Below are 11911 nucleotides of genomic sequence, written 5' to 3' on the forward strand. Positions count from 1 at the left end.
ACATACACTCAATTAGTATTTGGTAGCATTGCCTTTAAATTGTTTAACTTGGGCCAAACGTTTCGGGTAGTCTTCCACAAGCTTCCCACAATAAGTTGGGTGAATTTTGGCCCATTCCTCCTGACAGAGCTGGTGTAACTGAGTCAGGTTTGTAGGCCTCCTTGCTCGCACACGCTTTTTCAGTTCTGCCCACACATTTTATATAGGATTGAGGTCAGGGCTTTGTGATGGCCACTCCAATACCTTGACTTTGTTGTCCTTAAGCCATTTTGCCACAACTTTGGAAGTATGCTTGGGGTCATTGTCCATTTGGAAGACCCATTTGCGATCAAGCTTTAACTTCCTGACTGATGTCTTGAGATGTTGCTTCAAAATATCCACAGAAAGCGTCTCCTTCCTGAGCGGTATGACGGCTGCGTGGTCCCATGGTGTTCATACTTGCATACTATTGTTTGTACAGATGAACGTGGTACCTTCAGGTGTTTGGAAATTGCTCCCAATTAGCCTATCAGAAGCTTCTAATGCCATGACATCATTTTCTGGAATTTTCCAAGCTGTTTAAAGGCACAGTCAATTTAGTGTATGTAAACTTCTGACCCACTGGAATTATGATACAGTGAATTATAAGTGAAATAATCTGTCTGTAAACAATTGGTCGAAAAATTACGTGTCATGAACAAAGTAGATGTCCTAACCGACTTGCCAAAAACTATAGTTTAACAAGAAATGTGTGGAGTGGTTGAAAAACGAGTTTTAATGACTCCAACCTAAGTGTATGTAAACTTCTGATTTCAACTGTATGTTAACATTGCCAAAGCAAGTGAAATAGATAATAAACAAAAGTGAAATAAACAATACTTTTTTACAGTAAACATTACGCACACAAAAGTTCCCAAAAAATAAAGACATTTCAAATGTCATATTATGTATATATACAGTGTTGTAACGATGTGCAAATATGGGTTGTACAGTGGGGGAAAAAAGTATTTAGTCAGCCACCAATTATGCAAGTTTTCCCACTTAAAAAGATGAGAGGCCTGTAATTTTCATCATAGGTACACGTCAACTATGACAGACAAAATGAGGAAAAAAATACAGAAAATCACATTTTTAATGAATTTATTTGCAAATTATGGTGGAAAATAAGTATTTGGTCACCTACAAACAAGAAAGATTTCTGGCTCTCACAGACCTGTAACTTCTTCTTTAAGAGGCTCCTCTGTCCTCCACTCGTTACCTGTATTAATGGCACCTGTTTGAACTTGTTATCAGTATAAAAGACACCTGTCCACAACCTCAAACAGTCACCCTCCAAACTCCACTATGGCCAAGACCAAAGAGCTGTCAAAGGACACCAGAAACAAAATTGTAGACCTGCACCAGGCTGGGAAGACTGAATCTGCAATAGGTAAGCAGCTTGGTTTGAAGAAATCAACTGTGGGAGCAATTATTAGGAAATGGAAGACATACAAGACCACTGATAATCTCCCTCGATCTGGGGCTCCACGCAAGATCTCACCCCGTGGGGTCAAAATGATCACAAGAACGGTGAGCAAAATCCCAGAACCACACGGGGGGACCTAGTGAATGACCTGCAGAGAGCTGGGACCAAAGTAACAAAGCCTACCATCAGTAACACACTACGCCGCCAGGGACTCAAATCCTGCAGTGCCAGACGTGTCCCCCTGCTTAAGCCAGTACATGTCCAGGCCCGTCTGAAGTTTGCTAGAGTGCATTTGGATGATCCAGAAGAGGATTGGGAGAATGTCATATGGTCAGATGAAACCAAAATAGAACTTTTGGTAAAAACTAAACTCGGTCGTGTTTGGAGGACAAAGAATGCTGAGTTGCATCCAAAGAACACCATACCTACTGTGAAGCATGGGGGTGGAAACATCATGCTTTGGGGCTGTTTTTCTGCAAAGGGACCAGGACAACTGATCCGTGTAAAGGAAAGAATGAATGGGGCCATGTATCGTGAGATTTTGAGTGAAAACCTCCTTCCATCAGCAAGGGCATTGAAGATGAAACGTGGCTGGGTCTTTCAGCATGACAATGATCCCAAACACACCGCCGGGCAACGAAGGAGTGGCTTCGTAAGAAGCATTTCAAGGTCCTGGAGTGGCCTAGCCAGTCTCCAGATCTCAACCCCATAGAAAATCTTTGGAGGGAGTTGAAAGTCGTGTGCCCAGCGACAGCCCCAAAACATCACTGCTCTAGAGGAGATCTGCATGGAGAAATGGGCCAAAATACCAGCAACAGTGTGTGAAAACTTTGTGAAGACTTACAGAAAACGTTTGACCTGTGTCATTGCCAACAAAGGGTATATAACAAAGTATTGAGAAACTTTTGTTATTGACCAAATACTTATTTTCCACCATAATTTGCAAATAAATTCAAAAAAAATTCCTCATTTTGTCTGTCATAGTTGACGTGTACCTATGATGAAAATTACAGGCCTCTCTCATCTTTTTAAGTGGGAGAACTTGCACAATTGGTGGCTGACTAAATACTTTTTTCCCCCACTGTATTTAAAATGGTGTTTGTTCTTCACTGGTTGCCCTTTTCTTGTGGCAACAGGTCACAAATCTTGCTGCTGTGATGGCACACTGTGGTATTTCACCCAGTAGATAAGGGAGTTTATCAAAATTGGGTTTGTTTTCAAATTCTTTGTGGATCGCTGTAATCTGAGGGAAATATGTGTCTCTAACATGGTCATACATTTGGCAGGAGGTTAGGAAGTGCAGCTCAGTTTCCACCTCATTTTGTGGGCAGTGTGCACATAGCCTGTCTTCTCTTGAGAGCCAGGTCTGCCTACGGCGGCCTTTCTCAATAGCAAGGCCATGCTCACTGAGTCTGTACATACTCTCTCTCTCTGTTAGCCTGTAGTATAGACTCTAACCCAAACCTCCTGTGTCTGTGTCTGTGTCTCTCTCTCTCAGTTCAATTTAAGGGCTTTATTGGCATGGGAAACATATGTTTACATTGCCAAAGCAAGTGAAATAGATGTAGCTCAATTGGTAGAGCACGGCGCTTGTAACGCCAAGGTAGTGGGTTCGATCCCCGGGACCACCCATACACAAAAATTTATGCACGCATGACTGTAAGTCGCTTTGGATAAAAAGCGTCTGCTAAATGGCATATTTATTTATTTATATTTACTAACGCTAACCTTCTCTCTCTCTCTGTTAGCCTGTAGCAGAGACTCTAACCTCCTGTCTCTCTCTCTCTCTTAGCCTGTAGCAGAGACTCTAACCTCCTGTCTCTCTCTCTCTCTTAGCCTGTAGCAGAGACTCTAACCTCCTGTCTCTCTCTCTCTTAGCCTGTAGCAGAGACTCTAACCTCCTGTCTCTCTCTCTGTTAGCCTGTAGCAGAGACTCTAACCTCCTGCTCTCTCTCTCTCTTAGCCTGTAGCAGAGACTCTAACCTCCTGTCTCTCTCTCTGTTTGCCTGTAGCAGAGACTCCTAACCTCCTGTCTCTCTCTCTGTTAGCCTGTAGCAGAGACTCTAACCTCCTGTCTCTCTCTCTGTTAGCCTGTAGCAGAGACTCTAACCTCCTGTCTCTCTCTCTCTCTTAGCCTGTAGCAGAGACTCTAACCTCCTGTCTCTCTCTCTCTCTTAGCCTGTAGCAGAGACTCTAACCTCCTGTCTCTCTCTCTCTCTTAGCCTGTAGCAGAGACTCTAACCTCCTGTCTCTCTCTCTTAGCCTGTAGCAGAGACTCTAACCTCCTGTCTCTCTCTCTCTCTTAGCCTGTAGCAGAGACTCTAACCTCCTGTCTCTCTCTCTCTGTTAGCCTGCAGCAGAGACTCTAACCTCCTGTCTCTCTCTGTTAGCCTGTAGCAGAGACTCTAACATCCTGTCTCTCTCTGTTAGCCTGTAGCAGATACTCTAACCTCCTGTCTCTCTCTGTTAGCCTGTAGCAGAGACTCTAACCTCCTGTCTCTCTCTCTCTGTTAGCCTGTAGCAGAGACTCTAACCTCCTGTCTCTCTCTCTCTGTTAGCCTGTAGCAGAGACTCTAACCTCCTGTCTCTCTCTCTGTTAGCCTGTAGCAGAGACTCTAACCTCCTGTCTCTCTCTCTCTCTTAGCCTGTAGCAGAGACTCTAACCTCCTGTCTCTCTCTCTCTGTTAGCCTGTAGCAGAGACTCTAACCTCCTGTCTCTCTCTCTCTCTTAGCCTGTAGCAGATACTCTAACCTCCTGTCTCTCTCTCTCTGTTAGCCTGTAGCAGAGACTCTAACCTCCTGTCTCTCTCTGTTAGCCTGTAGCAGAGACTCTAACCTCCTGTCTCTCAGCCTGTAGCAGAGACTCTAACCTCCTGTCTCTCTCTCTTAGCCTGTAGCAGAGACTCTAACCTCCTGTCTCTCTCTCTCTCTCTCTTAGCCTGTAGCAGAGACTCTAACCTCCTGTCTCTCTCTCTCTCTTAGCCTGTAGCAGAGACTCTAACCTCCTGTCTCTCTCTCTCTTAGCCTGTAGCAGAGACTCTAACCTCCTGCTCTCTCTCTCTCTCTTAGCCTGTAGCAGAGACTCTAACCTCCTGTCTCTCTCTCTCTTAGCCTGTAGCAGAGACTCTAACCTCCTGTCTCTCTCTCTCTTAGCCTGTAGCAGAGACTCCTAACCTCCTGTCTCTCTCTCTCTCTTAGCCTGTAGCAGAGACTCTAACCTCCTGTCTCTCTCTCTCTTAGCCTGTAGCAGAGACTCTAACCTCCTGTCTCTCTCTCTCTTAGCCTGTAGCAGAGACTCTAACCTCCTGTCTCTCTCTCTCTCTCTCTTAGCCTGTAGCAGAGGCTCTAACCTCCTGTCTCTCTCTCTCTTAGCCTGTAGCAGAGACTCTAACCTCCTGTCTCTCTCTCTCTCTCTTAGCCTGTAGCAGAGACTCTAACCTCCTGTCTCTCTCTCTCTGTTAGCCTGTAGCAGAGACTCTAACCTCCTGTCTCTCTCTCTCTCTCTTAGCCTGTAGCAGAGGCTCTAACCTCCTGCTCTCTCTCTCTCTTAGCCTGTAGCAGAGACTCTAACCTCCTGTCTCTCAGCCTGTAGCAGAGACTCTAACCTCCTGTCTCTCTCTCTCTCTCTTAGCCTGTAGCAGAGGCTCTAACCTCCTGTCTCTCTCTCTCTCTTAGCCTGTAGCAGAGACTCTAACCTCCTGTCTCTCTCTCTCTTAGCCTGTAGCAGAGACTCTAACCTCCTGTCTCTCTCTCTCTCTTAGCCTGTAGCAGAGACTCTAACCTCCTGTCTCTCTCTCTCTCTCTTAGCCTGTAGCAGAGACTCTAACCTCCTGTCTCTCTCTCTCTTAGCCTGTAGCAGAGACTCTAACCTCCTGTCTCTCTCTCTCTTAGCCTGTAGCAGAGACTCTAACCTCCTGTCTCTCTCTCTCTCTCTCTTAGCCTGTAGCAGAGACTCTAACCTCCTGTCTCTCTCTCTCTCTTAGCCTGTAGCAGAGACTCTAACCTCCTGTCTCTCTCTCTCTGTTAGCCTGTAGCAGAGACTCTAACCTCCTGTCTCTCTCTCTCTCTTAGCCTGTAGCAGAGACTCTAACCTCCTGTCTCTCTCTCTCTGTTAGCCTGTAGCAGAGACTCTAACCTCCTGTCTCTCTCTGTTAGCCTGTAGCAGAGACTCTAACCTCCTGTCTCTCTCTGTTAGCCTGTAGCAGAGACTCTAACCTCCTGTCTCTCTCTCTTAGCCTGTAGCAGAGACTCTAACCTCCTGTCTCTCTCTCTCTCTCTCTTAGCCTGTAGCAGAGACTCTAACCTCCTGTCTCTCTCTCTCTTAGCCTGTAGCAGAGACTCTAACCTCCTGTCTCTCTCTCTCTCTCTTAGCCTGTAGCAGAGACTCTAACCTCCTGTCTCTCTCTCTCTTAGCCTGTAGCAGAGACTCTAACCTCCTGTCTCTCTCTCTCTTAGCCTGTAGCAGAGACTCTAACCTCCTGTCTCTCTCTCTCTCTTAGCCTGTAGCAGAGACTCTAACCTCCTGTCTCTCTCTCTCTCTCTTAGCCTGTAGCAGAGACTCTAACCTCCTGTCTCTCTCTCTCTTAGCCTGTAGCAGAGACTCTAACCTCCTGTCTCTCTCTCTCTTAGCCTGTAGCAGAGACTCTAACCTCCTGTCTCTCTCTCTCTCTTAGCCTGTAGCAGAGACTCTAACCTCCTGTCTCTCTCTCTCTCTCTTAGCCTGTAGCAGAGACTCTAACCTACTGTCTCTCTCTCTCTCTTAGCCTGTAGCAGAGACTCTAACCTCCTGTCTCTCTCTCTCTTAGCCTGTAGCAGAGACTCTAACCTCCTGTCTCTCTCTCTCTTTAGCCTGTAGCAGAGACTCTAACCTCCTGTTCTCTCTCTCTCTCTTAGCCTGTAGCAGAGACTCTAACCTCCTGTCTCTCTCTCTCTTAGCCTGTAGCAGAGACTCTAACCTCCTGTCTCTCTCTCTCTTAGCCTGTAGCAGAGACTCTAACCTCCTGTCTCTCTCTCTCTCTTAGCCTGTAGCAGAGACTCTAACCTCCTGTCTCTCTCTCTCTCTCTTAGCCTGTAGCAGAGACTCTAACCTACTGTCTCTCTCTCTCTTAGCCTGTAGCAGAGACTCTAACCTCCTGTTCTCTCTCTCTCTCTTAGCCTGTAGCAGAGACTCCTAACCTCCTGTCTCTCTCTCTCTCTTAGCCTGTAGCAGAGACTCTAACCTCCTGTCTCTCTCTCTCTTAGCCTGTAGCAGAGACTCTAACCTCCTGTCTCTCTCTGTTAGCCTGTAGCAGAGACTCTAACCTCCTGTCTCTCTCTCTTAGCCTGTAGCAGAGACTCTAACCTCCTGTCTCTCTCTCTGTTAGCCTGTAGCAGAGACTCCTAACCTCTGTCTCTCTCTCTCTTAGCCTGTAGCAGAGACTCTAACCTCCTGTCTCTCTCTCTGTTAGCCTGTAGCAGAGACTCTAACCTCCTGTCTCTCTCTCTCTGTTAGCCTGTAGCAGAGACTCTAACCTCCTGTCTCTCTCTCTCTCTTAGCCTGTAGCAGAGACTCTAACCTCCTGTCTCTCTCTCTGTTAGCCTGTAGCAGAGACTCTAACCTCCTGTCTCTCTCTCTCTCTTAGCCTGTAGCAGAGACTCTAACCTCCTGTCTCTCTCTGTTAGCCTGTAGCAGAGACTCTAACCTCCTGTCTCTCTCTCTTAGCCTGTAGCAGAGACTCTAACCTCCTGTCTCTCTCTGTTAGCCTGTAGCAGAGACTCTAACCTCCTGTCTCTCTCTCTCTTAGCCTGTAGCAGAGGCTCCCTTCAAGTTTGACATGGAGCTGGATGATCTACCCAAAGAGACCCTGAAGGAGCTGATCTTTGAAGAGACGGCACGCTTCAACACAGTCTGCAGTCCTAACCCATAGAATCAGGTACACACAGCACATGGGTAAACTACTTTTGAGCCCTATGAGGTTCTGGCCCAAAATGGTGAATAATAAGGGGCCAGCTCTCTCTCTCTCTCTCTCTCTCTCTCTAGCAGCTCTCTCTCTCTTTAGCAGCTCTCTTTAGCAGCTCTCTCTCTTTAGCAGCTCTCTCTCTCTCTTTAACAGCTCTCTTTCTAACAGCTCTCTCTCTCTCTCTCTTTAACAGCGCTCTCTCTAACAGCTCTCTCTCTCTCTCTCTCTTTCTCTCTCTAACAGCTCTCTCTTTAACAGCTCTCTCTCTCTTTAACAGCTCTCTCTCTCTTTAACAGCTCTCTCTCTCTCTTTAACAGCTCTCTCTCTCTTTAACAGCTATGTCTCTCTCTTAACAGCTATCTCTCTTTAACAGCTATGTCTCTCTCTCTCTCTTTAACAGCTCTCGCTCTCTCTCTCTCTTTAACAGCTCTCTCTCTATCTAGCAGCTCTCTCTCTCTTTAACAGCTCTCTCTCTCTTTAACAGCTCTCTCTCTCTTTAACAGCTCTTTCTTTAACAGCTCTCTCTCTTTAACAGCTCTCTCTTTCTTTAACAGCTCTCTCTCTTTAACAGCTCGCTCTCTTTAACAGCTCGCTCTCTTTAACAGCTCGCTCTCTTTAACAGCTCGCTTTCTTTAACAGCTCTCTCTCTCTCTCTCTCTTTAATAGCTCTCTCTCTCTTTAACAGCTCTCGCTCTCTCTCTCTCTATAACAGCTCTCTCTCTTTAACAGTTATGTCTCTCTCTCTCTCTTTAACAGCTCTCTCTCTCTTTATCAGCTCTCTCTCTCTCTTTAACAGCTCTCTCTCTTTAACAGCTCTCTCTCTCTTTAACAGCTCTCTCTCTCTTTAACAGCTCTCGCTCTCTCTCTCTTTAACAGCTCTCTCTCTTTAACAGTTATGTCTCTCTCTCTCTCTTTAACAGCTCTCTCTCTCTTTATCAGCTCTCGCTCTCTCTTTAACAGCTCTCTCTTTTTAACAGCTCTCTCTCTTTAACAGCTCTCTCTCTCTTTAACAGCTCTCTCTCTCTTTAACAGCTCTGTCTCTCTTTAACAGCTCTATCTCTCTCTTTAACAGCTCTCGCTCTCTCTCTCTCTATAACAGCTCTCTCTTTAACAGCTATGTCTCTCTCTCTCTCTTTAACAGCTCTCGCTCTCTCTCTCTCTTTAACAGCTCTCTCTCTCTTTAACAGCTCTCTCTCTCTTTAACAGCTCTCTCTCTCTCTCTCTCTATAACAGCTCTCTCTCTTTAACAGTTATGTCTCTCTCTCTCTCTTTAACAGCTCTCTCTCTCTTTATCAGCTCTCGCTCTCTCTTTAACAGCTCTCTCTTTTTAACAGCTCTCTCTCTTTAACAGCTCTCTCTCTCTTTAACAGCTCTCTCTCTCTTTAACAGCTCTCGCTCTCTCTCTCTCTATAACAGCTCTCTCTCTTTAACAGTTATGTCTCTCTCTCTCTCTTTAACAGCTCTCTCTCTCTTTATCAGCTCTCGCTCTCTCTTTAACAGCTCTCTCTTTTAACAGCTCTCTCTCTTTAACAGCTCTCTCTCTCTCTTTAACAGCTCTCTCTCTCTTTAACAGCTCTCTCTCTCTTTAACAGCTCTGTCTCTCTTTAACAGCTCTATCTCTCTCTTTAACAGCTCTCTCTCTCTCTTTAACAGCTCTCTCTCTTTAACAGCTCTCTCTCTCTTTAACAGCTCTCTCTTTAACAGCTCTCTCTCTCTTTAACAGCTCTCTCTCTAACAGCTCTCTCTCTCTCTCTCTCTAACAGCTCTCTCTCTCTCTTTCTCTCTCTAACAGCTCTCTCTTTAACAGCTCTCTCTCTTTAACAGCTCGCTCTCTTTAACAGCTCTCTCTTTAACAGCTCTCTCTCTCTCTTTAACAGCGCTCTCTCACTCTTTAACAGCTCTCTCTAACAGCTCTCTCTCTCTCTCTCTAACAGCTCTCTCTCTCTCTAACAGCTCTCTCTTTAACAGCTCTCTCTCTCTTAACAGCTATCTCTCTTAACAGCTATGTCTCTCTCTCTCTCTTTAACAGCTCTCGCTCTCTCTCTCTCTTTAACAGCTATGTCTCTCTCGCTCTCTTTAACAGCTCTCGCTCTCTAACAGCTCTCGCTCTCTAACAGCTCTCGCTCTCTCTCTTTAACAGCTCTCGCTCTCTCTCTCTCTTTAACAGCTCTCTCTCTCTCTCTTTAACAGCTCTCGCTCTCTCTTTAACAGCTCTCGCTCTCTCTCTTTAACAGCTCTCGCTCTCTCTCTTTAACAGCTCTCGCTCTCTCTCTTTAACAGCTCTCGCTCTCTCTTTAACAGCTCTCGCTCTCTCTCTTTAACAGCTCTCGCTCTCTCTTTAACAGCTCGCTCTCTCTTTAACAGCTCGCTCTCTCTCTTTAACAGCTCTCTCTCTCTTTAACAGCTCTCTCTCTCTTTAACAGCTCTCTTTAACAGCTCTCTCTCTCTTTAACAGCTCTCTCTCTCTTTAACAGCTCTCGCTCTCTTTAACAGCTCTCGCTCTCTCTTTAACAGCTCTCGCTCTCTCTTTAACAGCTCTCTCTCTCTTTAACAGCTCTCTCTCTTTAACAGCTCTCTCTCTCTTTAACAGCTCTCTCTCTCGCTCTCTTTAACAGCTCTCTCTCTCTTTACCAGCTCTCTCTAACAGCTATCTCTCTCTCTCACAGCTCTCTCGCTCTCTTTAACAGCTTTCTCTCTCTTTAACAGCTCTCTCTCTCTTTACCAGCTCTCTCTAACAGCTATCTCGCTCTCTCTTTAACAGCTCTCTCTCTCTAACAGCTCTCTCTCTCTTTAACAGCTCTCTCTCTCTCTCTTTAACAGCTCTCTCTCTCTCTCTAACAGCTCTCGCTCTCTCTTTAACAGCTCTCGCTCTCTCTTTAACAGCTCTCGCTCTCTCTTTAACAGCTCTCTCTCTCTTTAACAGCTCTCTCTCTTTAACAGCTCTCGCTCTCTCTTTAACAGCGCTCGCTCTCTCTTTAACAGCACTCGCTCTTTAACAGCTCTCTCTCGCTCTCTTTCTCTCTTTAACAGCTCTCACTCTCTTAACAGCTATCTCTCTTTAACAGCTATGTCTCTCTCTCTTAACAGCTATCTCTCTTTAACAGCTCTCTCTCGCTCTCTCTCTCTTTAACAGCTCTCTCTCTCTTTAACAGCTCTCTCTCTCTTTAACAGCTCTCTCTCTCTTTAACAGCTCTCTCTCTTTAACAGCTCTCTCTCTCGCTCTCTTTAACAGCTCTCTCTCTCTCTTTAACAGCTCTCTCTAACAGCTCTCTCTCTTTCCGCAGATAAAACTCTGGACTCTCCTCCTCTCCTCGTTGTGTGCTGTGGTTCCTCCTGTCTTCAGCAACGCCTGTATACTCCCCCGCCTTCGTCAGTCAGACCACCATGCTCAGGAACGGTGTCAGGAATCAACCCCTTTCTCCACTGCTTTCTGCTCTACCCTCTATCCCCCCCCCTGCCCCTCTCTCCCTACGGGGTGAGAGGGGGTCACATGTTGGCTTATCGTTGAGATCTTTCTTCTCTCTCCCTACGGGGTGAGGGGGGGTCACATGTTGGCTTATCGTTGAGGAGATCTTTCTTCTCTCTCCCTACGGAGTGAGGGGGGGGTCACATGTTGGCTTATCGTTGAGATCTTTCTGCTTTCTCCCTACGGGGTAAGGGGGGGGTCACATGTTGGCTTATCGTTGAGGAGATCTTTCTGCTCTCTCCCTACGGGGTGAGGGGACTATTAGAAACGAGTGCACTATATAGTTAATAGGATGCCATTGGGGCTCTCACTCTGGCTCTCACTCTGGCTCTCACTCTGACTCTCACTCTGGCTCTCACTCTGGCTCTCACTCTGGCTCTGGCTCACTCTGGCTCTCACTCTGACTCTCACTCTGGCTCTCACTCTGACTCTCACTCTGGCTCTCACTCTGACTCTCACTCTGGCTCTCACTCTGGCTCTCACTTTCACTGGCTTTACTCACTGACTTCATACTGATTTCATTTGTTACTTGACTTTACTTGACTTTCACTTGGATTTTCACTTGTCTCACTTGGTTTCTACATCTGACTTTCACTTGACTTCACTCTGGGATTTCTACTTGGTTTCTCACTTGATATCATCTCATGGTATCACTGCTGATTATCACTTGACTCATCACTCTGGCTCTCACTCTCACTCTGGCTCTCACTCTCACTGGCTCTCACTCTGGCTCTCACTCTGACTCTCACTCTGGCTCTCACTCTGGCTCTCACTCTGGCTCTGGCGACTCCTGTTCAAATCATTATTATTATAATTCCTGCTCAGCGCAGCATCGGTAGATGGTTGTCTGTTTGTTTTTTGCCAAATTATCTTTGTAGCTCTTCTTTTTATTTTCTAGCTATCTGAAGCCGAGCTATGATCAGGGAAATCATAGGGGATGTCACTCTACCAAGAAAGACCCCGTATTGATGAGATCAACTTATTTATGCAATGACATAATACTCTGTGTCTGGACAGACAGACACAGGGACAGGTTGTTGACATAATACTCTCAGTATTTAG

At 46.0% G+C, this 11911-nt stretch overlaps 1 protein-coding gene across 1 annotated transcript in view; it reads left to right on the top strand.

The window, feature by feature from the left end:
• LOC121584339 (mitogen-activated protein kinase 1) overlaps positions 1-10749 on the top strand; it is a gene marked incomplete at its 5' end in the record, with an annotated part of 20893 nt that extends 10144 nt beyond the window's left edge. The window contains 2 exons of the mRNA XM_045219844.1: positions 7228-7356; positions 10668-10749. Coding sequence (XP_045075779.1) covers positions 7228-7350 — 123 coding nt within the window. The remainder of the gene's footprint in view (positions 1-7227; positions 7357-10667) is intronic.
• Between the last annotated feature and the right edge of the window lie 1162 nt (positions 10750-11911).

Source organism: Coregonus clupeaformis, unplaced genomic scaffold (genome assembly GCF_020615455.1).
Source record: "Coregonus clupeaformis isolate EN_2021a unplaced genomic scaffold, ASM2061545v1 scaf2820, whole genome shotgun sequence".
NCBI classification, from domain to species: domain Eukaryota; kingdom Metazoa; phylum Chordata; class Actinopteri; order Salmoniformes; family Salmonidae; genus Coregonus; species Coregonus clupeaformis.